Below are 24700 nucleotides of genomic sequence, written 5' to 3'. Positions count from 1 at the left end.
GCGGATGATAATGGTCAGTCAAAATAAAAATTTGTTTATATATATATATAATATTGATGACACGCACATGTGTACGGGTACGATAACCAAAAATAAATTTATACAGGAATAGTATTGCCGGCGTGTGATGAGCGAGGCCTGTGGTGGGGTGAATGCGTTATGGCAGTCTAGTCTAGAAGACGGAATATGCCAGAGATGGCGAACCTATGACACGCGTGTCACAGAGTGGCATGCGAATCTATGTAAAAGTTTGTCATCAAAAACCACTGGTCGTAGGACGTAGACTAAAATAAATTGAGATTACAAAAATGAAATATTAAATTTATGGTATTATACCTACACGTATTGAATTGAATATCTACACTGCTCAAACTATTAATTTTATTACTTTTCGATAAGAAAATCTTATTCGATAAGAACATTATTAGGTATATATTTATATAACGGATATAACGTGTAAAACTGATCCACGGCTAGCGTTAGTCATTACTCATTCGTCGAATCGAATGTGTTTCATGTGTTAAATTTTATCGTTGCCTTTGACTTGTCTAAATGAATCGTTTTGGCAGTTTTCATTATTGGTGAGTGTTATTTTTATAATAATTTAAAGGTTATATTTTTTAATAAATGATGTCAAAAAGTAAAAGTGGAAGATCATTTCACGAACAATGGACCGTAGATTATGGGGTAGTTCAAAAAAATAATAAAGTGTTATGTTGTTTATGTAATGAAACAGTAGTTAGTCGCAGTTTTAATGTAAAAAGACATTTTGAAACAATTCATACAGACATATTTTCTTTATCAACTGAAGAAAAGTTGGAATTAATTTCGCAAAAATTGAAACGTTTTAAAAATCAATCAAATAATTTCAAAGCTGCTTTTAAACCAAATAATAATTTAACAGCTGCTAGTTTTTCTGTATCCCACTGTATTGTACAGCATGGTAAACCAGTTTCCGATGGAGAATACATAAAAGAAGTTTTTTTAATGACATCAAATACTTTATTTCATGATTTTGTGAATAAAAATGAAATAATAAAACGTATTCAAGATTTACCTATTAGTAGAAATACTGTTAAAGAACGAATTTTATGTATGAGTGGCGATATATCAAATCAGCTTCAAACTGATTTAGCTTCAGCAGACTTTTTTTCAATTGTCTTGATGAAAGTACTGATGTAACTTCCNTTTTGTGAATAAAAATGAAATAATAAAACGTATTCAAGATTTACCTATTAGTAGAAATACTGTTAAAGAACGAATTTTATGTATGAGTGGCGATATATCAAATAAGCTTCAAACTGATTTAGCTTCAGCAGACTTTTTTTCAATTGTCTTGATGAAAGTACTGATGTAGCTTCCCAAGCTCGTGTAGCAGTTTTTGTTCGATTTATTAATGTTAATATTATGAAAGAAGAATTAATAAAATTAATAACAATTTCTACTAAAACAACTGGTCGTGATATTATGGATGAAGTACATAAAGAGTTTATAAATTTAAAAATCAATATTCAAAATATTGTTTCAATAACTACTGACGGCGCTCCAAATATGGTTGGTAAAAACAATGGATTTATTAAACTTTTTTCCAATGAAATTTTGCATCCTTTAATCAACTTTCACTGTATTATACATCAAGAAGATTTGTGTGCAAAAGATAGTATGAAATCGCTTCAAAAAGTAATGGAAACTGTTACAAAAATTGTCAATTTCATAACATCTCCAGCTTTAAACAATCGACAGTTTGCCAAATTATTAGAAGAGGTGGAATCGCAATACTCTGGCCTTCTTATGTATAATAGTGTTCGATGGTTGAGTCGCGGGCAAGTTCTTCATCGATTTGTTGAATTACTGGCAGAAGTACGTTTATTTTTGTCGGACAAATCTCAAGATTATCCAGAGCTTACTGATTTAAATTGGTTGAATGATTTGATGTTTTTCACAGATTTTACTGCAATTTATAATGATTTAAATAAAAAACTCCAAGGCCGAGGTCAAACAATTTTAACTATGTTTGATAATATTAAAATTTTTGAAAAAAAAATTGAAGTTTTTTGTAAAGATCTACAAAATGAAAACTTGAAATATTTTCCTTATTTGAAAAAGCAATTAATAGATTCAAAACATTTTAAAGATGATCAGTTTGATATGAAATTAATAATAACAAAATATGTAAAAATATTAAAAAATGCATACGAATTATTTTCAAGCAGATTTTCCCAATTTCGTCATCTAGATTCAACATTACAGTTTTTATTAAATCCACATAATATTAAATTTGAAGAACTTGAACTTAGTTTTTTTGAGTGGTTAAATATTGAAAATTTAGAAATGGAGTTAATAGAATTTCAGGGAAGTAATATTTGGAGAAATAAATTTATTAATTTGAATAATGAGCTAGAAAATAATCATCATGAAATTGGTAGGAATTTTAAATCGGAAAATTTGATTCTTAATGAGTGGAAAAGTCTTCCAAATTCATTTGCATCTATGAAAAAACTAGCTCTTTCTTTATTGACAATGTTTGGATCAACTTATGCGTGTGAGCAGCTTTTTTCTTCAATGAATTTTATTAAATCAACTGTAAGGAATCGTCTTGGAAAAGATTTAAGTGAAGCATGTGTTCATTTAAAATCGACCAAGTACAGTCCAAGAATTGATTCATTAGCCAATAAAATGCAGCAAAAAATTTCTCATTAAAAATTCATGTATAAAAATTTTATATTTTAACATTTCAATATTTTTTAATTTTTTTACATACTGACGTGATACATATACTTTTTGTATCTAATATAATTAAACTGTTTGATAATGTAATTGACATGTTTTTTATCATAAAAACCATGGATATAGGAATTTTTAAGTATGAAAAAGGGTTATAAAACTAGTTGACACGCAGGGAAAACAAAATTCAACCAACATTTTTTTTTGACACGCTAGTACAAAAAGGTTCTGTATATGTTTCTGGAATATGCGATAACGCTTGGCGTTTGGAGAGTACAAACATACATACATACAGGTGAAACTAATATAAGCGTGTTAAAAATTCGGACTTTATTTTGTTTTAACGGTGAATATGGCAACTGAATGCTATTTTTGTGTGAAAATTCTCGTTTAATTTTTTGCATTTTTAACTTTATAATGCTATAACTTATTAAAAAGTGTATGGATCAAAACAATTTTTTTTTGAGATTCTAATATTTCTATCCCTGTTTCATTCGACATAATTTATCTTACTCAAGACATTAAAAATAAAATAGCAAATCGTGTAGCTTTTGGAATAATACACAGATTTTATAAAATTAAACACTATCTAAAGATTTGCACAAAACGTTATTTTGATAGTGATTTACTGTCAGATATCATCTATACTGAACCCAACTATGCCATGTGCACCACTGTGCCTCCCTGTGCTGGGTTTTTAAATAATTTTTTTATTTTACTATGTATAAGTTGATTCAATGGTCAAAATATATTATAAATTAAAATATACTACTTTATTTTTAACAAATCAACATAATTATCTTTCATTCTAAAACCTTACATATTTCCCTTTCATTTGATATCATTTTTTTGAATATATAACACTAAACCTGTTCACTGGAGGGGATTCAAAACAGCAACTTTTTTACAAAAACTAACTTCCTCAACTTATTTTTTGAAAATGTTCTAGAAATACTGCGTCCTTTAAACATATATCAAATAAAAGGTTATGTCATATACTATAAAATGAAAAAAAATAACTTGTCCTGACATCTTATCGTCTATGAGTAAATTATTAACAAAAACAAAATAATATTTTTTTATATTGAAATTTTAAGTAATTTCCTTTCATTTGATATCATTTTTTTTTTTTTTTTTGAAAGTAACACTTATTCAGCTCACAGAAGGAAATTTATTATTTTTAACATATTAAAAATCAATAATAATTTGAAAACAATTAATTATAAAAATTATATTATAGTAAAAGAATTACTAACCTGGATATAATTAAGGAAATAGAAGTTAATGTTGCTTTTGTAAGTATCCTCCAATTTCTTAGAATTAAACACTATCTACAAATTTGCATCGAAGCGTTTCTTATGATAGTGATTTTAATCAATGCCAGATATCATTATACTTGATCCAACTATGCTACATTACTACTGTGCCGCGATCCCTCTGTGCTGGGTTTTTCCCAATTGTTGTTTTGATCTGTTTTTTTATATGAGTTCTTTTTTAAACTATAAAAAATGTATGTGCAATCAATTTTATTTATTATTAACAATTTATGAAACTCTTTTTAATAAATTTACTTTTTTATTTACATACATAAAGTTACCTATTTAAGTTACATAATTAAAGACTAAATAATTCTATATTTATTTTAAAAAAATTTTTGAAAATAAATAATTACTTTATACAATTTTTCAAAATTTTATTCATTCTAAATACAAGTTTTTTTTTAATTTTATTTTGTTTAAAAATTTCTCTGGATCACAATAACAAAAATTAATCGAAGTCAATTCACTTTAACTACGCTCCTGTAATACTTGGTGAATACATTTTTTTGGCTTAATTTTTTATTAAATATACTATTTATTATAGCATTAAGCGATTTCGAAAAACAAGAGTTTACAAATTTTCACTTTCTAACTGAATTTTTCTTATATACTGAGATGATACTAATATATTGATACTAATGGTCATTCAAATTAAAAGAGCTCAAAAATAATTTTATAAGGGCATTTTCTTATTGTAATAATTTATAAAAAGAATAACTATAAATTTTACACAAAAAATATTATATGTCATTCCTTTTAATTTTTCAAATATAATCCCTTAAAATTCCCTATAGACATTTTTTTAAATTATGTGTAAAAAAATTTAATGTATGAAGTTATGATATTAAGTTTTTATTTGAGACACTTTTTTTACATTTTTATTAATTTTGGAGAAAATCTATGTAACATAAATTTTTAATCACTATATTTAAAGTGTTCAATATTTTATAGATAATGAACATAAAAGAGTTTACGAGATTCTACATTTTATGTATCAATATGATAAAGCGGGTGATAGTATAAAAAAACCTGATGATGAACAAGAAGTAGAATCATATATTAATTATTTTATTATCTTTTTACCTAAATCAGTAATAAATTATTTTTTATTTTTAGATAATAAAACTGGAGAGAAATGAGTTAAATAAAGTGTTCATTTTTTTTTTTTTTGAAAATGACTTTGACATCAATGGTATTATAGAGTATTGGGAATACCGATCGTTGATTCTTTCGTTTGGCAATAATGATATTTTTAAAGATGTAATTATAAATTTATTTACCTTTTATTTTGTAGATATCTTATTCAAGCTAATACATACGAATTTTACTAAAGTATTTAGAATTTTTTATGTGTAATTTTTCATTGATTCTAAATTATTAACACGATGTATTTAGATAGCAAACAATATTTTCTAATCATTATTTTAAATAAATTTAATGACTCTATATTAATGATATCAAGATTTATAGATAAAAGACAAGTAAGAGTCTATAAGTTTCTGAATTTTTTGGTTAAAATTGATAATACGGTGATGTTGGAAAGTCAATATGACATATTAATTATTTAATTGTATTTTTTACATGAATCATTCGATAATGTGATGCGTATTTTACTAAATAGTATATAATATAGATATAGTGACCTGTGTTGTATTTAAATATGAAACAATCTTTTTGTTCTAACTTTAGTTATAAGAGTTCAATAATAACGCAAATGTAATTAATAAAGATATAATCAAACGAAATAAAACATATAAAGTAATGATACACTTAAAAACAGGATCAATAAATAATACACAAAATGAAAACTTAATGTCATAAACGTAACACGCGGAAAGAGATTACCTTCGGTACTACCGAGGACTTCTCTCTCTTCTCTCAATTCATTCAATTTCGTCTTATATACTAAAATATTTTGTTTTTCTTTTTTATAAAATTCATAATGTAATCATTTTCAAAGATGTTTATAAATATTTACTTCCTGATCTAGTAACAATAATTCGGGGAATTACATTTAATCCAAACATATTATATTTTTGTAATAATAGATCAAGAAATTCATAGTTAAACCAAAGATTACAAAAATGCTTTATTTTCAGTTTTACAAAATAATGACCTATATTACACCTGCTAGGGTCCAAAAATGGTCTTATCTCTTTTGAGTTAAAATAATTTGGATCTTGTCCTTGGTATACAGGGTGATTTTTTATCATAACCCACTCAATTACTTACAGAATAATAATAATTTAAAAATTTTTTTTTATTATTATCTTTAGTTACACATTATTCTTGAGTTATTAACTATGTAATAATTTTTAAGTTCATCCCTTATGCCTGGTAAGGGTGTCAACTTTGTTTTTTTAAATGGTAACACATATTTTTAATTTAATAAAATGTTTGAGTTTTTAATTTAATAGTAAATGGCATTTGAATTTTTAATATAACTTAATTCGTTTATTAGATATAATCATTTAAAGTTTTAAATAACGTTTTTTTCCTTGTTTTATTATATAATAAGATACTAGCATTTTCAAAAAAAAGTTTTATAAATTCTAATAAATGTTAAAGCAGTATTATCTATACAACGAGTGATAAAAAATCTTTAAACAAATATTTTTTTAAATTTGGTTTGATTTACCAGAAACCCGGTAGGTTAAAAGTTAATGGTATTGAAATATAAAACAAAAAAAATTATTTAGAATACATACTTAGTCAAGAATTCAGAATATCGTAAAACTACAAAAAAGTATTAAAATACTATCATTGGAAATTTTACGAGACTGGAAAATTCCAGCAAGACTCAGTCGGCTATCGACTATCGGTCGCGATTCTATTTTTCTGTTGAGTTTCGATTTATTGATAAATTGTTCGTTCTACCTACTTCATTGAAAAGGTTTTTTCACGATGCTTTAATTAAAGTCTGTGATCTTGGCTCAAGTTTCTTTAGTTAAAAGAATTGTATAATTTGTTTACCATACCACACTCTTGTAGTGATAATTTTTTTTTTTTTGATTAACGAGTGTAATAAATGGTCACGACTCTTTACAACCTTAACATCCGTTTCGGTTATCATCTTTAACTGGGTCATACAGACACCTCACTATCTACTGGTACATATTACTCATTATTTCTAAAGTTGCATTTTTAGCTTATTTACGACTATAATATTGTATAGTCTATAGTGAAAAACAAATTTTATTCAAATAATATACAATTATTTATTACCTACTGTTTACTTAATTATAATAATTTTTGTGCTCATTTTTAGCAAAAATGGAGTTTGAGAATCGTCCGTAATAACACATGATCTCCTATTTTTATCTATCACTACACAGTAATATCACATACAAATGCTCGTACATAATTTAACAAAGAACATTATTTCAATACCAGTACCTGAACACATTTCTGGAACAACTAATAATTACTCCACATTTAGACCCTTACCTGTTATAGCTTAAAATCACTATCATAAAAAAGCTTCCATGCCAATCTGTAGATAACGTTTAATTTAAAAAAAATAATGGATTATTCCAAAAGCAACATGATTTCCTATTTCCTAATTTTTTTTCTGAAGTGTAATATATGAATATATATATATATAAAGGAAAATGATCCGATTTAAATAAAAAGTATGTCGAATGAAAGAGGTATATAAATATTATTTCTCTTGAAAAAATTATAATAATCCATACATTTTTCAAAAAGTGATAGCATAATTAAGTTAAAAATATGAAAAAGAATTTTTTTTATTAACTTATAGGACACTTTTCACCATGAAAACGAAATAAAAACCGAAATTTTTTATTTCCTTATAAAATAAGGTATACAATTTTTTTATGAGAAACAATTTTTACATATCTCTTTTATTCGACATACTTTTTTTTTAAATCAGACCATTTCCCTTAATACAAGGGGGTTCAAAATTTAAAAATGTATATTGAAAGTAAAACTTTTTCAACTTAATTTTTGAAAGTGTTACGGAAATCTGACACTTAAATGTATATCTTAAATTAAAGCTTATGTAATATACTTTATAAGGGGGAAAAAAAATTTTATCTTCGTATAATATATTATAAATTTATCAATAGGCAAAATGTTCCAAGTATGTTATATAATATTTTTTTAGAAAAATAATTACAGTAACAATAATTGCTAAAATACCTATTTGTGTAATCGAGGATGAAATTATATAACTTTCAAAAATATTTTTAGTGCGAAATCATCTTTTTAAAGTTTAGTTGTATACAAATGCAGGTATATACTAACAAACATATACAGCGCTATAATTTGCGCATTCGCAGTACTTCTACGGCTGCGTTGGATTTAATGGTTTACAAATGATGAATGCAAAAACCCAACTAGAAATTAACTACAGGTACAATACTGCATTAATACTGGCAGTTCTGGTGTAGTAGCGGCTATCAGTCTAAGACCGATACTGACATATATTTTGCATGATAAAGTTTATCGTACTAAGAGATCAGCACGAGAGGTTTTGTATAATCAGTGTTATGCCAGTACTATGGTAGAAATAGTGGCTAAGTACAGATCTCCAATACTGAATTAGTACTTAGATAAAGGTGACTGGTCAGTTACCAGTACTGAAGCAGCACTTCGCTTGTTGTCTATATTGGTACTTAAAAAAAATGTCTATTTGGGTAGCTGAACAAGTTTATCCTTCTTAGTACCAAAAAAAACATCATAAGTGATATAAAAGATTTACAAACTTAACCCTTTAAAACCCCCTCATAGATATTTTTAAAATAAAATGTAAAAAAATTTTTTATAATAACATTATATTTGGAAAACTTTTATATTTTCATTAACTTTTGAGCAAAACTATTTAACATGAAATATTAATCACCATGCATTTAAGAAATCATTAATTTATAGATAGTAGATTTGTCAGAGCTTTCATGATTCTAAATTTTGTGGTTCAAGTTAACAAGAAGGTCGATAAAATTGAAGTAAAATCACATATTAATTAGTTTATTATCTGAATTATTAATAACTTAATTTGCATTTTTTAGTTTGAAAATATGGATAAAAATATGGTTAATAAAATCTCAAATGAGTTCTATAAATTTGATACAGACAACGATGGCATTCAATATGAACCTATGATTAATTGAATTGACAACTATATTGAAAGCATAATTATAAATTTATTTTAAAATATTCATAATTTTTTACATATGAGATACATTGCCTAAGATTTTTTTCTCTCTTACGTAAAAATAATAGACAGAAACTTAATGATAGAAAGTTAGATCAACTATTCTGGTCTACCAATTTATTCCACTTTTCTCTAATTATGACAATAAAAAATTTAAGAGATCATTAAATTAATTTTTTTATTACATTTATATTCGTATTTCAGCTATTACATATGAATTCTTACAAAAAAATGTAGAATATTTTTATGTATAATTTTTAAGAAATTCTAAATTATACACATGATGCAATAGAATGCATACGTCATTTTTTAAAAATATTTTAAAATAAATTCAATGATTTTATATATTTTTAAAATATTATGTTGAAAAGTTACAAATATACAAAAAATCAAACTAATTGACCGCAACGAAAATTTGTAACTTTCATGGCGCATTGAACAGAAAGGGTCGCCAACCCACTGGGCGAGACACTGTATTGTCAGACTACAGTAGGATTTAAAAAAAATTAACTATTGTAAATTAAAAGTAATTTAAGATAAAAAAATATAAAAGTAATAAAGATTTAAGTTGATTTCCGTTGAGTCGTTGATAGTTGATGTACACCAAAACCTCGTGACAGTTATCACATAACCATATAGATCAGGTATGACCTTATACAAGGCCGTTGCTCGTACCTTATAAACTAGGGGAGTTGATTTTTGAAAGGAAAAAAAAAATACACGAGTCCATTGAAAATGGAACACTCAAAAAAAAAGAAAATATGATAGTTAAGTTAAATTAAAGGTAATTTATTAAGTAAAACAAAAAACAAAAAAAAATTAAGTTACTACGAGGCAAAAAACCGAACGGTCAATAAACCTCGTCTACAAATTAAAGGGGAACATTGAGAAAAAAAACAGATATTGATAAAAAAAATAGTTACACCTACAATTTTAATATTAGAGAATGCGATGAACGTCTTTGGGTACCCGCCGGCTATTAATCGCAGCATTGCCGCTAAGCACGGCGGGTATACGTCCCAAGTAAGAAACTAGTTTTAGGCAGTTAGACTTAGCTTGCAAGACGTTGGGACTCCCCGGAATAAAATGCACTACGTCACCACATTGTACCAATAATATATACATATATCTATGCACCACCCAATATCATGTCATCTAAAACCTATACAAAAAAAATCTAGATATAACATGACAGGTGGTCTTGTAACACGCCTGCCATGTTGCGGGACCTAAAAAAAAAAAATAAGGGCACACGTGCTTATGGCACGGCGCACTAATTATAAAAAAACAAATTCTGGCTCAAAAAATTAAAAACAAAAATATACATTACCAGCCCCGAAGGGCTACAGAAAATGGAGGCAGGATTAGCCGACGCCATAAATAAAAAATTACATACTAAAAAAAATAGCGGACACTTACGAAAAAATATATCTATAAAATTAAAATGTTGCAGCGCACACAACAACAAAAAACTCACGCTACAGACGAAAATTAGCGACAACCAGTTCCGACGATGGCTAATTTCCGGCAACCCGTCCGGCGTTTGATCCGGCGGTCCGTTGGCGACAACACGGCTAGCCTTTAGAGTACGGGTCAAAAAAAACTAAATACCCAGTGCCGGAAATTACCAAGAACAATTTAAATCATAAGGCGACAATGTATGCGGTGAGCAGTGCAAATGACGTTCAAGATGGGAAAGGTGCGGGGTGAATGTACACACAAATGCCGTGCATGAACCGGTCCGAAGTAGTACACAGCTGACTATCTCGCACGCGCACAAACAAATCACAACACCTTATCATGATTATTTAACTGATAAACGCCGTCGCAGTACGCATTCGGCTCAACACAAATATAAATTTATACAAATAGACAAAAAAAAATAATTAGATACTTTTCGTCACGTTACAATGTATATAGATAAAAGGTAGTAAGAGTCTTTCTTCTAGAGTTTTGAGCGTTTAATCAACTACTATCATGAAGCCTACACGCCCTTTTATATTCCTTTATTAAAAATAGATTGGCTTCTTCAATTTTTATGATACTAAAGTATTTTAATATGCAATGACGAAAATATTAGGAGTTTCGTAATACATTTAAATTAATTTTGTCTATCATTTTTATTTTTTATTTTTGTTTTTCAACTTCACTTACTTCCATAAATTCTTTTTAACTTTTCTTTACATGTATACATTTCCTTTGTAAGGATGTTTGCTTTATTCCAAAAAATTATACACTTTCAACTTAAACTGTAAAATTTATTTTTTCAAACAGCAACATGCATTATTAATAGAAAACAGTAAAAATTAATGATTTTAATTGTTTATTTGGTGTAATAAACAAAAATTAAATTAAAGAAATAGGGATAGGTTTAAATAGGGGAGTAGTAAGTAAGGGGTGTGTTAGATTTGGGATAATAAATGGTGGTTTGGGGTGTAATGTGTATCGTCAAGTTAATAATTTAAACGACTCGACAAAATTGTTCCTATCTTACTTTTTTCTACTCTTGTTTATTACGTGAAGTTTTTAGGAGAAAACATGCAAATAAATTAGAATAAAGCTGTAGTGAGTAATTTTTGCACATTCTGGCAAAAAATTTTATGGATGTCCCTACTCTAAACTAAAGTAATTTTTGAAAATGTCTTACAATTGACAAAATTATATAAGTAACTATGTAAACACGGAGTCTAGGATAGGCAATAGAGCAGCATTCGTGTTAACTCAACCTTATATCAACTTTTCTAACCGATATATCGGTTGAGTTGGAGATAATAAAGATAATAAAAATATTTTATTTTATTTTTGTTTTGTTAGTGGTAAATAATACAAAATTTGCACGAAACGTAATATAAGAAAGCAATAATTATTAAAAAAAAATGTTTAACAACATGTTATTTTTATCAAAAATTATAAGCGTATCAGTTAGATATGAGACATTCTATATAAACTATATATATATAATTATCATCTCCTTAGCTGACCCTAACTATTTGAGTTCAGTTCTACTTTACGATTTGACAGGATTTGACACGGTGCCACGTCCTGATCTAGACGGCCGCTCAGACTTGTCTATCTTTAACTCCAGCCGTCTATCTAATAATATAACAATCAATGGTCACAGCGTATCTCCACTTATAAAACAGAACAGTGAAACGCAAAACACATCGTGAGCCATTAACAGTCGATGGCCGCCCACAACACAGTGTAGTAATACATAGACAGCTGGAGTTAAAGAGAGACATGTGTAAGCGGCCGCCTAGAATAGTAAGTGGACTGTGTCCTTTTTATTATTTGAAATTAAAATTGCATTTAAAATATTTATATATAACTCAAATATATTAAAATTATTTTAATATTTGATTAAAAATAATATTAACTACAAGTCATAAGTTCATATTATAAATTCTCAATAATTTATCTGAAAATGATTGCATAAAATCATTAATAATAAAAATCTGAACTTTTCACACGCCTCTATATAATCAAACATTTTCTACGCTGTAAATCAAAATATTTACTTCATACAAAGTTACTGATTCAAAAGTTGTTATCAAATCGTTTTCTGCTTAATTAGAAAATGTTCTATTTTATAAGCTAATTGTCTGTAGCCATTAAAAAAAACAGTTTGCACCCTTGAAAGTTACAAGGGATGATGCTAAAAAGTAAATAATAACAGACAAATCAAAATATATTTTTAATTATAAAAGAGAAGAAAAAGATATTTGTCATTTAAAAATAAAATTATTCGGATAATCAATAAAAATGCTTACGATAAACCATTTGTGAAAATAAATGAGACATACTTTTGAATAACGGCAAAAAGTGATAAAATATTTTTTTCCAAAATATATTATTAAACATCAAAAATATTATTCATAATTTATTTAAACAGTACCATTAGTGTAAAATGCAGAATTATCATCAACAACATGTTTATTAATCATTATTTAATTTAGATTCTGACAGAAAATAATGACGAATGTACAAAAATAATAATTTTAATAAAGAAATATTGAAAAGGAATACTGGTAGACAAACAGTGACGGAATATCTTTGAATAAAATATTAGTTTTCTCAAGAATAAACATAAAATAAATATGCTTATGCAATGATCCATTTTTAATACTCACATATGTAATTGACAATACTTTAAAAATACATTTATTAACATATACATATATTTACAGGTGATTAATTCATCATAAACTAATTAATTAATAAAAATAAGAAAATTTTAATTGTTTTTTTTGGTAAATTTGAAAGGTTACAAATATCATATAGAAAAAAATTAATTAATTAAAAAAATAAATAAAAAAAAACATAAACGGCTGTTCGGATAAAAATAATTATAAAAACAAAATTGTTTGTAATTTTTTTTTTCTATCATATATATTATCAAATCAAAAGTAGTCGTTCCCATTTAAAAAAATTACAAATTTACATTTTTATCCTTGAAGGAATAAAAAAAATTTATTTAACTTCATATTATTATAGAGTTTTATAAACTTAATAATTATTATATTTACAAAAATTTTAAATTGTCAATAGTTTCTGAGAAAATAAGTGTCTTTCCAGATTTTGATCACCTATGGATATTACAACAATAAATGAGTTGTAATTTTTAATTATGACAAAAAGTGATTTAATATTTCTTCTGGAATATATTATTATATATAAAAGAATATTATTCACGTATTATTTAAACAGTACTTTTAATTTAAAATGCAGAATAATCATAAATAACATGTCGATTACTCAAAACAAATTTAATTACAAAAAAGCCTCATCAATTAGCTATGTATCACTTTAATACTATGAGTAGTTAAGAATATAAAAGTGATTTAATTATCCTATAGTTTATTAACTATTTAAAAATCATAAAAAATAAGTTTTTTTTAATTTTTACATATAAAGGCATTTAACATATCATAATTATTAATTTACAAAATTATGTCTACTTATTAAATCGACTATGTAGAATTTACACTTTCTGTTTTATAAGTCCAATCCATAAATTAATCATCTATAGCATTCGATTATTTAGTAAACTCGAGTACTAAGTAATCAAGGGCAAACTGAGAAGTATTCAGCCTACTGCGATAAAAAAAAATTCATCCTGCATCGCTATGTTTAATGCTCTTAAAAATGACTTTTTTTCTTTATCCAAAAATTTAATTGTTAATAACTGTGGTCGCACTATCTTCTCAAAACGGCCAACCGGCTGTCTTTTTACAGTCATTATAATTACCAACCCACCGTTTTGTAGCACAGTGGGCTAGTCTGCCCCACTTAGTAATGATGATCAATAATTATTGGCTTCTAGCTAAAAATAAGGGAATAACAAAAACAGTTGGAATAACTAAATAAATTATTGTGTTAACCGATTGGTTAATTGAGTTATTCAAACTGTCTTAAATTTAGTTTTTACTATATTAACCGTTTATATAGCTATCCTAATCGTATTTTTTTTTGTACAATTTTTTAATAATTTTTTTAAAGCATGATAAAAATGATTTCCGTAACGAGTTAAAAGTTTTATTCTATTTAGTTGTGACAATGGATAATAAACTATACAATACTTAAAAATAACCCAGTTATGTTGTTTTGTTTAAACATTAGATTCTATTATATAATATTAGTAACATTGTTCAAAATAACATCTGTAATATAAATTATCAAGAAATACGTAAAATATGAGTTTTACTTCAGATGAAACATTATAATTTATTATGTTTTATTTAGCAAAATGACAAATGTGCAAAAATAATAATTTTAATAAAAAAAATATCAAAAAAGAATACAGGTAGGTAAACAGTGACACAATATCTTTAAATATGTTTATTTACGCATACACATATTTATAGGGGATTAAATTATCATAAACCATTTAATTAATCAAAAAATAAATATAACATTAGAAAATTTTAATTGGTTACTTATAGGTACATGTTTTCTCGATTTAAATACATTATGATTAATAGTTTTTATGTTCATCTCTTTAGGATGATTAATGAATGTTGTATACTTAATAATAAATTCAATTTGTCCTATAATTATTTACAGCATTAATTGGAATCGTTATCGTAATGTTATAATTATAACGTAATTTATTTCAAAAAACAATTTGAATCATTGGCGTTCACAGAATTTTACTCTTTCTCCTTTTAGCAGAATCAAACCCCTTGTTAAAAAATGATAGAACTAGGGACCCCATGCCCAGTTAAAACGATTAATTACCACAAACCTTTAAAAACGTAATAAACCAACAATGTTTTAATTATCAAACGTTAATCAAAATTAACATTTTTTATTCTATCTCTGATTTTATATATTGTTTATTGTAACCACGTAGTGAACCATTAAGATCCCAGGAAAATTGTTTGGTAGAGAAATACACAATGTATAAAATTATCAGCTACAAATAATGCAGTAATCAATACATTGTGATTTTTTTAACGTTATCCATTCGATTATTTCCAATGTAATATAAATGTTTTGTACGAGGCAGCTAGACCGTATGACGGCTAGTTGTGCCATTTTACCTTAACATTGTTTAAATCGCAATTATTGAAGTGGCAATGGTTCACCTGTGGGATAACGGCTAACTGCACATTCAATAAGTAACGAGAGTAGACAATAATTAAATAACAAATAACCACATATGTTAGAAATTCTTCAAAGAGTATCTTAAATTTAAAGGGTAACGGGGCCCTTAAATACTAATGGCCGGCGAAGTGGCATAAAACAAAATAGTTAATCTCAATTAAAACAAATAATAAATAACATTAAAAATAATATAAACTCAGTTGAATAGATGAAGTTTTTGATAGTGATGAATGGACTGTATGAGATCTTGTCGTAATGGTGTCGAACATCTGAGTATGACGTGTAGGAGTGTAAATCCAGGTACCTTATGGCAGATGAGAACAGACTACGGAAATGATAATGTTTAGTGATGGTCAGGGCCCAATCACTAGTGGCGTGCAAGGGCACGTAAACTTTGAGCAAAAGGGTGCAATAAACAAATAAAGGAATAACGGCGTACAATGGCCGAACAATTTACTATTCAAGCGAAGGCGCTTGCAATGGAAAAAAAGTTGACACACAAAACATTTGACTGACTGACTTATGACAATCAACTGTACACGGATGAAAACCGATACGGAGGTCATCGATTTGCCGTGATGGGTGGGCAAGGGGGTGAGTAAAGCAAGATGCTGGTGATCAGTTGTCCCATGAAATAATATAATCAATGATCTTTGTAAAAACTGGTCAACTAGATCCTTCTAAAGGCATTCTATACCATACAATAATAAATAAGCATTTTTGTCTGAACTGTTTTAATTTTCTATAAGGCTGCAAACTCAATTTTTGCATATGTCAATATATATTTAAGTGCCTTATTTATTGAATAAATAAGATAATCTAATTAAGAAAATGACTGATCGATAGCAACTAATAAGTATAGAGAAGGGATGAACCATTATATAACTCTATTTATAATTAGACATTTTTTGGATCGCAGTCCTCTTGCCAGTATATTAAAATTTTGAAATCATCCTCATAAAATGTCATTAAAGAAATATATTATAATAAAACAGTAAATGTGTTTTTATGACTTGTTGTTATTATAAATTACAAATTGCAGTTGAATGTATTACTGAATAAATCTCTTTAATCTTCATACCAACTATTTGAGGTGAGTTCTACCTTATAATTTAACAGGATTTTTACACTATCATTCAATCTAACACATCCTCATAATAGCTGCGGGAGCCAGTATAGTAGCAAATTGTGAGTCTCTATTGAAGTTCCCATGTGGTCACCCAACCGAAAACCAACAGTAAACTGTACATCTGAACATCGGCGCTAAGGCGGTAACTGATTATTCTACTAGGCTACACCACGTCACTGTTAATTTATATAATAATCCATTTAAATTAATGTTTAACCTTAATTGTTTTAACGATATTTAATATTTATTCTAATATTTAGAAAAATCATTAGTAATATAGTATAAAATCAATTTTAGGAAAACGCTAAAAGTAATTTAGGTTCCCTTACTTTTTTAAAACTATATGATAATGGAGAGTAGAAAATTGTACGTTGTCCCCAGTGGCATTTTTTGTAAATATGAGCCAGCACCAGTATTAAGCCCTCTATAAAATTAAAAATAACATTAGAAGTCGAAATATATTTAAAGATATTTTATGATTTATTAAATTAGTGAGAAAATTTATTGGTAACATGAAATATGTATATTTAAAAATTGTATCATTTAGCTTAAAAAATAATTCTTCTGTTAATATTATTTATGACTATTTTTTTTTCAAACAACATTCATTTACGTAATTCAAATTTTCATAGATAGATGAGCAAATATATAACTATATTTGAAACTTATTTTTTGTGATATTAGCAATTATAGATAGAAATAAGATGATAAGCGGAGTAGTGAACATAGGCAGAACTAAGGGGGGCTTGAGGGATTAACCTCCCAAATTTTTTTCATCGCCCCCTCAAAAATTCACTGAAATTGTAGCATTATTATATAAAAAATATTTTTTGGAGGGAGGAAAATTAAATTTAGCCCCACCAAAAAATTGACTCTTCGTTTATAAAAGTGAGGATAAGCTTTTCCATTTTCAATATATTTAATGTATTGTTTGGAGGAATTAGATCAAATTTTCATTTTAGTAAAAATTAATTTCGTACTGATATGTACTTAAGAGTTCCTATAGAAACTATAATAATATTATTTTAAGAATAGTTATAATTATTATTTATAATTATTACTTATAATCCTGTCCATATTCTTAAATATGACAATTAAAAATTAGATTATTTTAATTTTAAAGCTAATAAAAAACCTTTTTTTTTTTTATTTACACGTCCGGCATTATTGTGGGCCTCCCTGGAACTGCCGTGAGGCATCACTTTAGAGTGGCCCACGCCGTTTATAACTCACACCACCATGTTGTGAATCAGCCCGAAATTAATCAAGAGATGATTTGTAACGTGGTGTGGCCCCCTCCCGTTAACCGGATCCTAGAGTGGGAACCGTTAGGAAGGGCTGACAAAATAACTCACAAGACAAAAAATATAACACAAAAATAAGAACCTAAGGCACCGGCCTAAACCAGCGCCTCAGGTCCTCCTGTGCCGGATGGCGTGGCTGTCTCTGTCTCAGGCGTTCCGCTTTCTGCTTCTTTTCCAAGACGGATTCAGCGAACACCTGGTCGAGCAACCACACTTCCCGGTTAACCTATATCAGGTCCACCATGGACCCGACTCGGAACGTGGACCCTAGTCGGGACTCCGATGAGTCCCGCCAGGCTATTCATGACTCTCTGAACCCACTGAGCTACACTAGTAATGTGCTGTCCGAACTTTAGACGTTTGTCTATGACCAGGCCCAGGTAAGTCATGGAGTCCTTAAGCGGGTTCTCCACCCCCAGCATGGCGAGCCGTGGAGGAGTGTATTTGTACCTGCCCGTGAATAAGACCATTTCGCGCCGAAATATATTCGACTATTTTTTAATTATATGACTTGTTATATTTTATTACTCGAACAGTCAAATACTGCAATATATATGTATAAGCGTTGATTATTTATTTTTAAAATGTATATTAGTATAATTATTTAATTGCTAGTATACATTACTATATACATTGTTATGTGAGCCTGCTACGGAAAGGTATAATAAATGAACAAACAGTTTGATTAAACGTAGCGATTTAGAATTTATTATTATATTGAATTATTTCACTTTATAAAGTAGAATAATATATAATTTCGAACATGAAGTAGTATACTAAGGCATAAAATAAAGACTGAAAATTAAGATATAGAATACTGTGACTGGTCATGACAAAACTACGACTATTTAAAGGACCTATATCATATGTCCAAGCGTCTCTCAGTCATAACAAATCCGTCAGCTGACTGTAAATAGGCGATCATCATACGCTGTAGAATGAAATTTATTATAATATTCTGTATTTATAAAATAACATTAAGAGATACTTAACAATATCTATATTACTTTAAAAAGAGAATGTAATTGTCAACTTTTAGTTGTGAATACGTGTATTATGTTAGCTCATTTTCAATTGCTCAGTGAGACTTATATAAATGTTTTTGTGTATATTTATTACGTTTTCTAATAATTCCTGTTTCTAATATTGAAATATGGTAAATGTATTTTTATGTCTAGGTTTCCACTATTTTATGATTTTTATCTGTTGTTAGTCCTTAATAAGACTTTGGACTAGCTCCCTCATTCTGTATAAAATAACATAAATAAATATAGATGCAAAATAACGTAAATTTATGAATTCATTTTTCAATTTGATTTTTCTTTACTATAGTAAAAAAACATATAGTTTTTCGTTAATTGGTCAAGAAAAAGACTGTATAAAATTTACTGTAGAAAACTGAATTTTATTTTTAATTGATTTTTTATATTTTAAATGGTAATTTAAATACTAGATGATGTCATTATAAAAAAAATATTTAAGTATGTAATTTATTAAGTCTAACTCTAATTATAATGTCAAGAACATTATAATATATTACTTTTTTTTACGAATTAATTATATAAGAATAAATATTAAGATTTGCACTATTTTAGTATAAATTGCAAAAAATTGATCATAAAATTATAAAGCTAAAATTAAAAAATTTAAATCTATTTTTTTAAATTGTTGCTTTCTTAAGTAAAAAAATCTTTACAATGCATTTAAAAAGCATATTAATCTTTTGTGCATTATGTTTTTTTACTGACACAATGGTAAGTATTTATTTAACTATTTATTTATTTATTTATTTTGTTAACAAATATAATTACTAAATATTTAAAGAGCGAAGGACTTAATGCACTCCACATACAATCTTTCCAAGTATTAGTACAAAATTTTAATAATAAAGAAACAGTAGAAAAAGTTCTTAAGTATTTTGGTATTGATAAAGAGTACAATTATAACTCTGAAGGTAATTATAACGTATAATTTTTAGCTTAGTTTTTTAACATGAATTTTTGTACAGAATGATTCTTTTAGCACTAGTCACTCAATTTATCTTAAAATAACAATTTTATTGTGAATTACATTTTTGGCTTTTGTTAGTTACATATGTATTTCAATTTATCTGTTACAAAATATTAGGTTTTCCTTTTATGTGTTATGAGGGTATCAATTTTATTTTTTAAATGGTAATATACATATTTAACTAGCCCATAAAATATAAAATTATGTTATTAAGAAAACAGCTAGTTGATAATACCTTTTGGACTAGTATTTCAAAGTTATTAATATTTTTATACCTTTTCTTGAGGAGAAGTGAGATAATGAAATATCTAGTGATAAAAATAGCAGGATCTGCCAGTCAATACTTTAATTTGTTAATAACTTTTGAAATACTAGTATCATAAAAAAAGAACTATAAAGGTTAGGGAAATAATTTTGTCATAAAATAAAGGGTAGAAACAAGTGGTATAGTTTTGTTATATAAATTAAAGAACGTGGTGAAGAATGTTAAATTTATAATTTGTGAATGAATAAGAGAAATAGGGTATGTGGATAAGATAGAATCAATGAGTTAGTTAAATTTGTTTAGCTACAAGGTGAAAATAAAAATATACATGTATGATACTGGATCTTTTTGGTAAAATGAAATGACTGCATATGGTTTGTCGTAAAAGGTAAAGTGAAGGAAAACTACATACGGATGACACTAACTTGAATAATATTAATTCTACTAAGAAATGTGCAGTTGTTCTGGGGGAGCATTTTATGACTCTTGATATTTTTTATCAATATTTTATTTTACAGAATGTATATCTATTGATAGTCATAATTGATAATAAACAATTCGTGACTGTGATAGCAATATCATAAAAAACCAATTAGCTACCTGTATTTGTAATCCCTTGTGCATTATACCTATATATTAACTCAAAAAATTGAAACTTTAAATGTTTATATCTAATAAACGAATAAAGTTATATTAAAAATTCTATTTGACATTTGTTATTAAATTAAAAACTCAAACATTTTATTAAATTAAAAATACGTGTTACCATTTAAAAAAACAAAGTTGACACCCTTACCAAGCATAAGGGATGAACTTAAAAAGTATTACATAGTTAATAATTCAAGAATAATGTGTAACTAAAGATAGTAATAAAAAAAGATTTTTAAATTATTATTATTCTGTAAGTAATTGAGTGGGTTATGATAAAAAAATCACCCTGTATATTCTTTTATACTTTAAAATAAAAATTTATAGAACCAGATAGATTATGAGAACCAATCCCTAGTGACATGTCACAAATAATCGTTTTACCAATAATTTCAAGCGCTTGATGTGCTAGGGTAATGACTTCAATAAACTATCAATATTTTATGAAATTGTGTATTTGATGTGAGAGTCGACAGAGTTAGAGATAGGCTGGCTATACCATCGGAGATAATACTAATCGATGGACGGACCTTACGGAGTCTAAAACTGCTTGCCGAAAAAAACGTAACGGAATATGAGAATCAATCCCTAGTGACTCGTCATAAACTATTGTTTTACGAATAGTTTTAACCGCTTGATGTTCTAGGGTAATGATTTCAACAAAACAACAGTATCTTGTGCAATCAATCAAACACTTTTCTATCTAAATGTAAAATACACTCTACGATCCCTTAGTGGCATATCATAAACTATTGTTTTACCAACAGTTTTTACCACTTGATGTGCTAAAATATATTTTCGAAATGCACTTATTAAATAAACAATCCAGTTGAAGAATTAAAAAAAATTCTTAATCGGAACAACTCACAAAACATAAAATTAAAAAAATGAATTGTCATAATAATTTATAAACATTTAAAACTTAAAATAAAAAGGTTAAGTTATTTTTTTTTTAAAATTACATTACTTATGAGAGAGTTAAATGAGATAAGACTTATGAGATAAAAAACACCAAGTGTGAAAAAGTTTCTAAGTCCGAGAGAACACAATCGTGAAACAATTCGGTGCAGAGACGCTTCATGACCAGATTTTTAGAAAAAATAAGTTGGAGAATGAGCCAGAAATTGCTCTTTTATAGGTCCGTTTTTGAGGTGGAAAATTGATATTTANTCTCAAAAAATTGTTTTTATAGATAAAGTGGAATAAAGAGGTGGAAAATTGATATTTCAGATTTTAATTGAAAAATGCTTCTTATTGGTTAGTCAATTAAACTTAAAGGGACACGTGCGCAACCTATTATTCTACTATTTTAAGTTAATGTTACATACGGGTATTGGTGTTTTGTATCTATCATCTCCCATAATAATGTGGTTTATTAGAAAAATCATCAATATAAAAATATAAATAAAATAAACTTATAATTGCTAAATATCTATTACACTAGCCCATAAAAAATTATCGACAGTCCGTTTCTTAATTACATCATATTCTATTTTATAATTTAGATAAATATGTATGTGTCTATTGAAATGTGTCTATATTTACCTTACTTTCTTTATTATTTATTTAAATAAAAACATATATTAAAAAATATAATATTATACTCAATTTGAAATACCATATGAATATATCAATATTTTTTATAGTTTGATGTTTTTAATATAAATTATTTTGAATTAATACTTTTAACACTTTTCAAACCAACCTAACAACACCTCATTATTCATTTTATTAAATCAATTATTCAAATTGTTTTATTTTTTGCATCAAAATTTATTTTATTTATTAATCAGCAATTTGATAAATATAGCTCGGCTTAAAAAAAATGGTTTATTATTCACGATAATAATCGCTTAAAACTGTTAGAAATGTATTTTATTAATTACTATTAACTAACTGAGCAAAATGTAGTGAAAAATATTAGGTGACTACTCAGAAAACTCATCGAAGAAGTGCCACTGTATTTAAGTTATTACATTACGTTTATGTGCCCTAATTATTATTAGATAGTACTGTTTATTACAGCGTTATGCGATTCAAAATAAAAAAAAAAATCACAAATAATATACAAACTAACCCATTAAAACCTCCCAATAGATATTTTTTAAAATTACGTGTAAAAATGTTGAAAGTAATAATTATGATAATAACTTTATATTTGAAACACTTTTATATTTTCATTAATTTTCGAGAAAAACTATGTATCATGAAATTTTAACCACCCTGCATTTATGGAATAACTATTTTATAGATAATACATTCATAAGAGCTTTCAAGATTCTAAATTTTGTGGCTGGAGTTGACAAGTTGAGCGATAACACTAGGGTAAAATCACATATTCATTAATTATTATCTTTTTCATCTGAATTATTAATAAATTATTTTGCATTCTATAGTTAGCAGAAAAACTGGATAGAGAAATGGTAGAAAATATCTCAACTCTGTTCAGTGAACTTGACATAGAAAAAGATGGTGTTATAGATGGTAGTCAATACAATGAAATTCGTAAAAAATGTCATCACTATGTTCAAAGAGTAATTATATATTTATTTAAAAATACTCACAACTTTTTACACCTGAAAAACATTTCCCAAGATTTATTCTCTCTTACGCAAAAATAATAGATAGAACTGATAATAGAAACTCACTAATAAAATGTTAAAAAATATTTTGCTTAAAACCCAATTAAATATAGAAATTTAAAAACAAGGTCCATCCTAATACACTTGTTTTTAAATACTTTCTTTTACATAGTCATATTACAATAAACTATTTTGTATATTTTAGGGTGGTTTGATTGATGATTGGAAAGAAAATATTAACCGTAATTATTTAATAAATTATTTACAAAATTCTATTTTTTTCTTTTATATTGTTGTATTTTTTAGTTAAAAAACTTTACGAGTTAGGCGATATACTGCTCGAATTATTACAATACAGAAAAAAATTAAATGGGAATATGTTTAGAAAAATTCATCGGAATTGCATTGTCATGTTTATTGAAAGTATCAAAAATGGCGTTAGTCCAAAGAAGAAATATGCAAAATATTTAGATAACACTATTTATTTTTATATTCAAAATCGTCCACGTGAATGGTATCTTTAAGTTTATATTACTCATCATAAAATTACCATTGATATGATAGTACAATACAATTTTTCTCAAATAATTTTAAAAATATAATCAAATGAAATAATTATTTGTGTATCTATAGAAATGTAATTTCCTGTTTTGAATGATATGTAACATAAAAAAAGTTTAAAAGTATTATTATTTATTTTATTAAATAAAATTAGATTATTTTGTAATCTTTTCAATAAGAGTTAATGTGCAGCGCTTTCCAACGGACTTTCTTGTAACTGGAAAAACGGCAATAAAGCTGTAGCGTAACGCTATACTTTCTAAATTATTTATTAATAATAAACTCTTTCTTCTGTTTCTTAGTACACACACAAAATAATCCAGTAATGTTATTACATGAACGGTATGTGGGATTAATGTCACAGTTCATCTTG

General features: G+C 26.7%; 2 protein-coding genes across 3 annotated transcripts; both read left to right on the top strand.

Annotated features, from left to right (window-relative positions):
• The first annotated feature begins 1228 nt into the window (after positions 1-1228).
• LOC126905976 (general transcription factor II-I repeat domain-containing protein 2A-like) lies at positions 1229-9357 on the top strand. Of its 2 annotated transcripts, XM_050686188.1 has the most exons (5): positions 1229-3019; positions 4995-5089; positions 5160-5303; positions 8940-9013; positions 9077-9357. In XM_050686188.1, the coding sequence occupies exon 1, from the start codon at positions 1408-1410 to the stop codon at positions 2698-2700; it is 1293 nt and encodes a 430-aa protein (XP_050542145.1). In that variant the 5' UTR covers positions 1229-1407; the 3' UTR covers positions 2701-3019; positions 4995-5089; positions 5160-5303; positions 8940-9013; positions 9077-9357. The 2 variants fall into 2 exon arrangements, with proteins under 2 accessions (XP_050542145.1, XP_050542146.1); XM_050686189.1 differs by lacking the exons at positions 5160-5303; positions 8940-9013; positions 9077-9357 and having other exon boundaries at positions 4995-5092.
• A 10516-nt stretch (positions 9358-19873) lies between these two features.
• LOC126905989 (uncharacterized) lies at positions 19874-24462 on the top strand. Its single transcript, XM_050686209.1, has 6 exons — positions 19874-20015; positions 20086-20215; positions 23436-23509; positions 23581-23718; positions 23972-24008; positions 24073-24462. The coding sequence occupies exons 1-6, from the start codon at positions 19959-19961 to the stop codon at positions 24288-24290; spliced, it is 654 nt and encodes a 217-aa protein (XP_050542166.1). The 5' UTR covers positions 19874-19958; the 3' UTR covers positions 24291-24462.
• Positions 24463-24700: the final 238 nt, after the last annotated feature.

The sequence above is a fragment of the Daktulosphaira vitifoliae genome, unplaced genomic scaffold, assembly GCF_025091365.1.
Source record: "Daktulosphaira vitifoliae isolate Bord-2020 unplaced genomic scaffold, ASM2509136v1 Scaffold_4, whole genome shotgun sequence".
Classification (NCBI taxonomy): domain Eukaryota; kingdom Metazoa; phylum Arthropoda; class Insecta; order Hemiptera; family Phylloxeridae; genus Daktulosphaira; species Daktulosphaira vitifoliae.
This window is presented reverse-complemented; position numbering and strand designations above follow the sequence as displayed.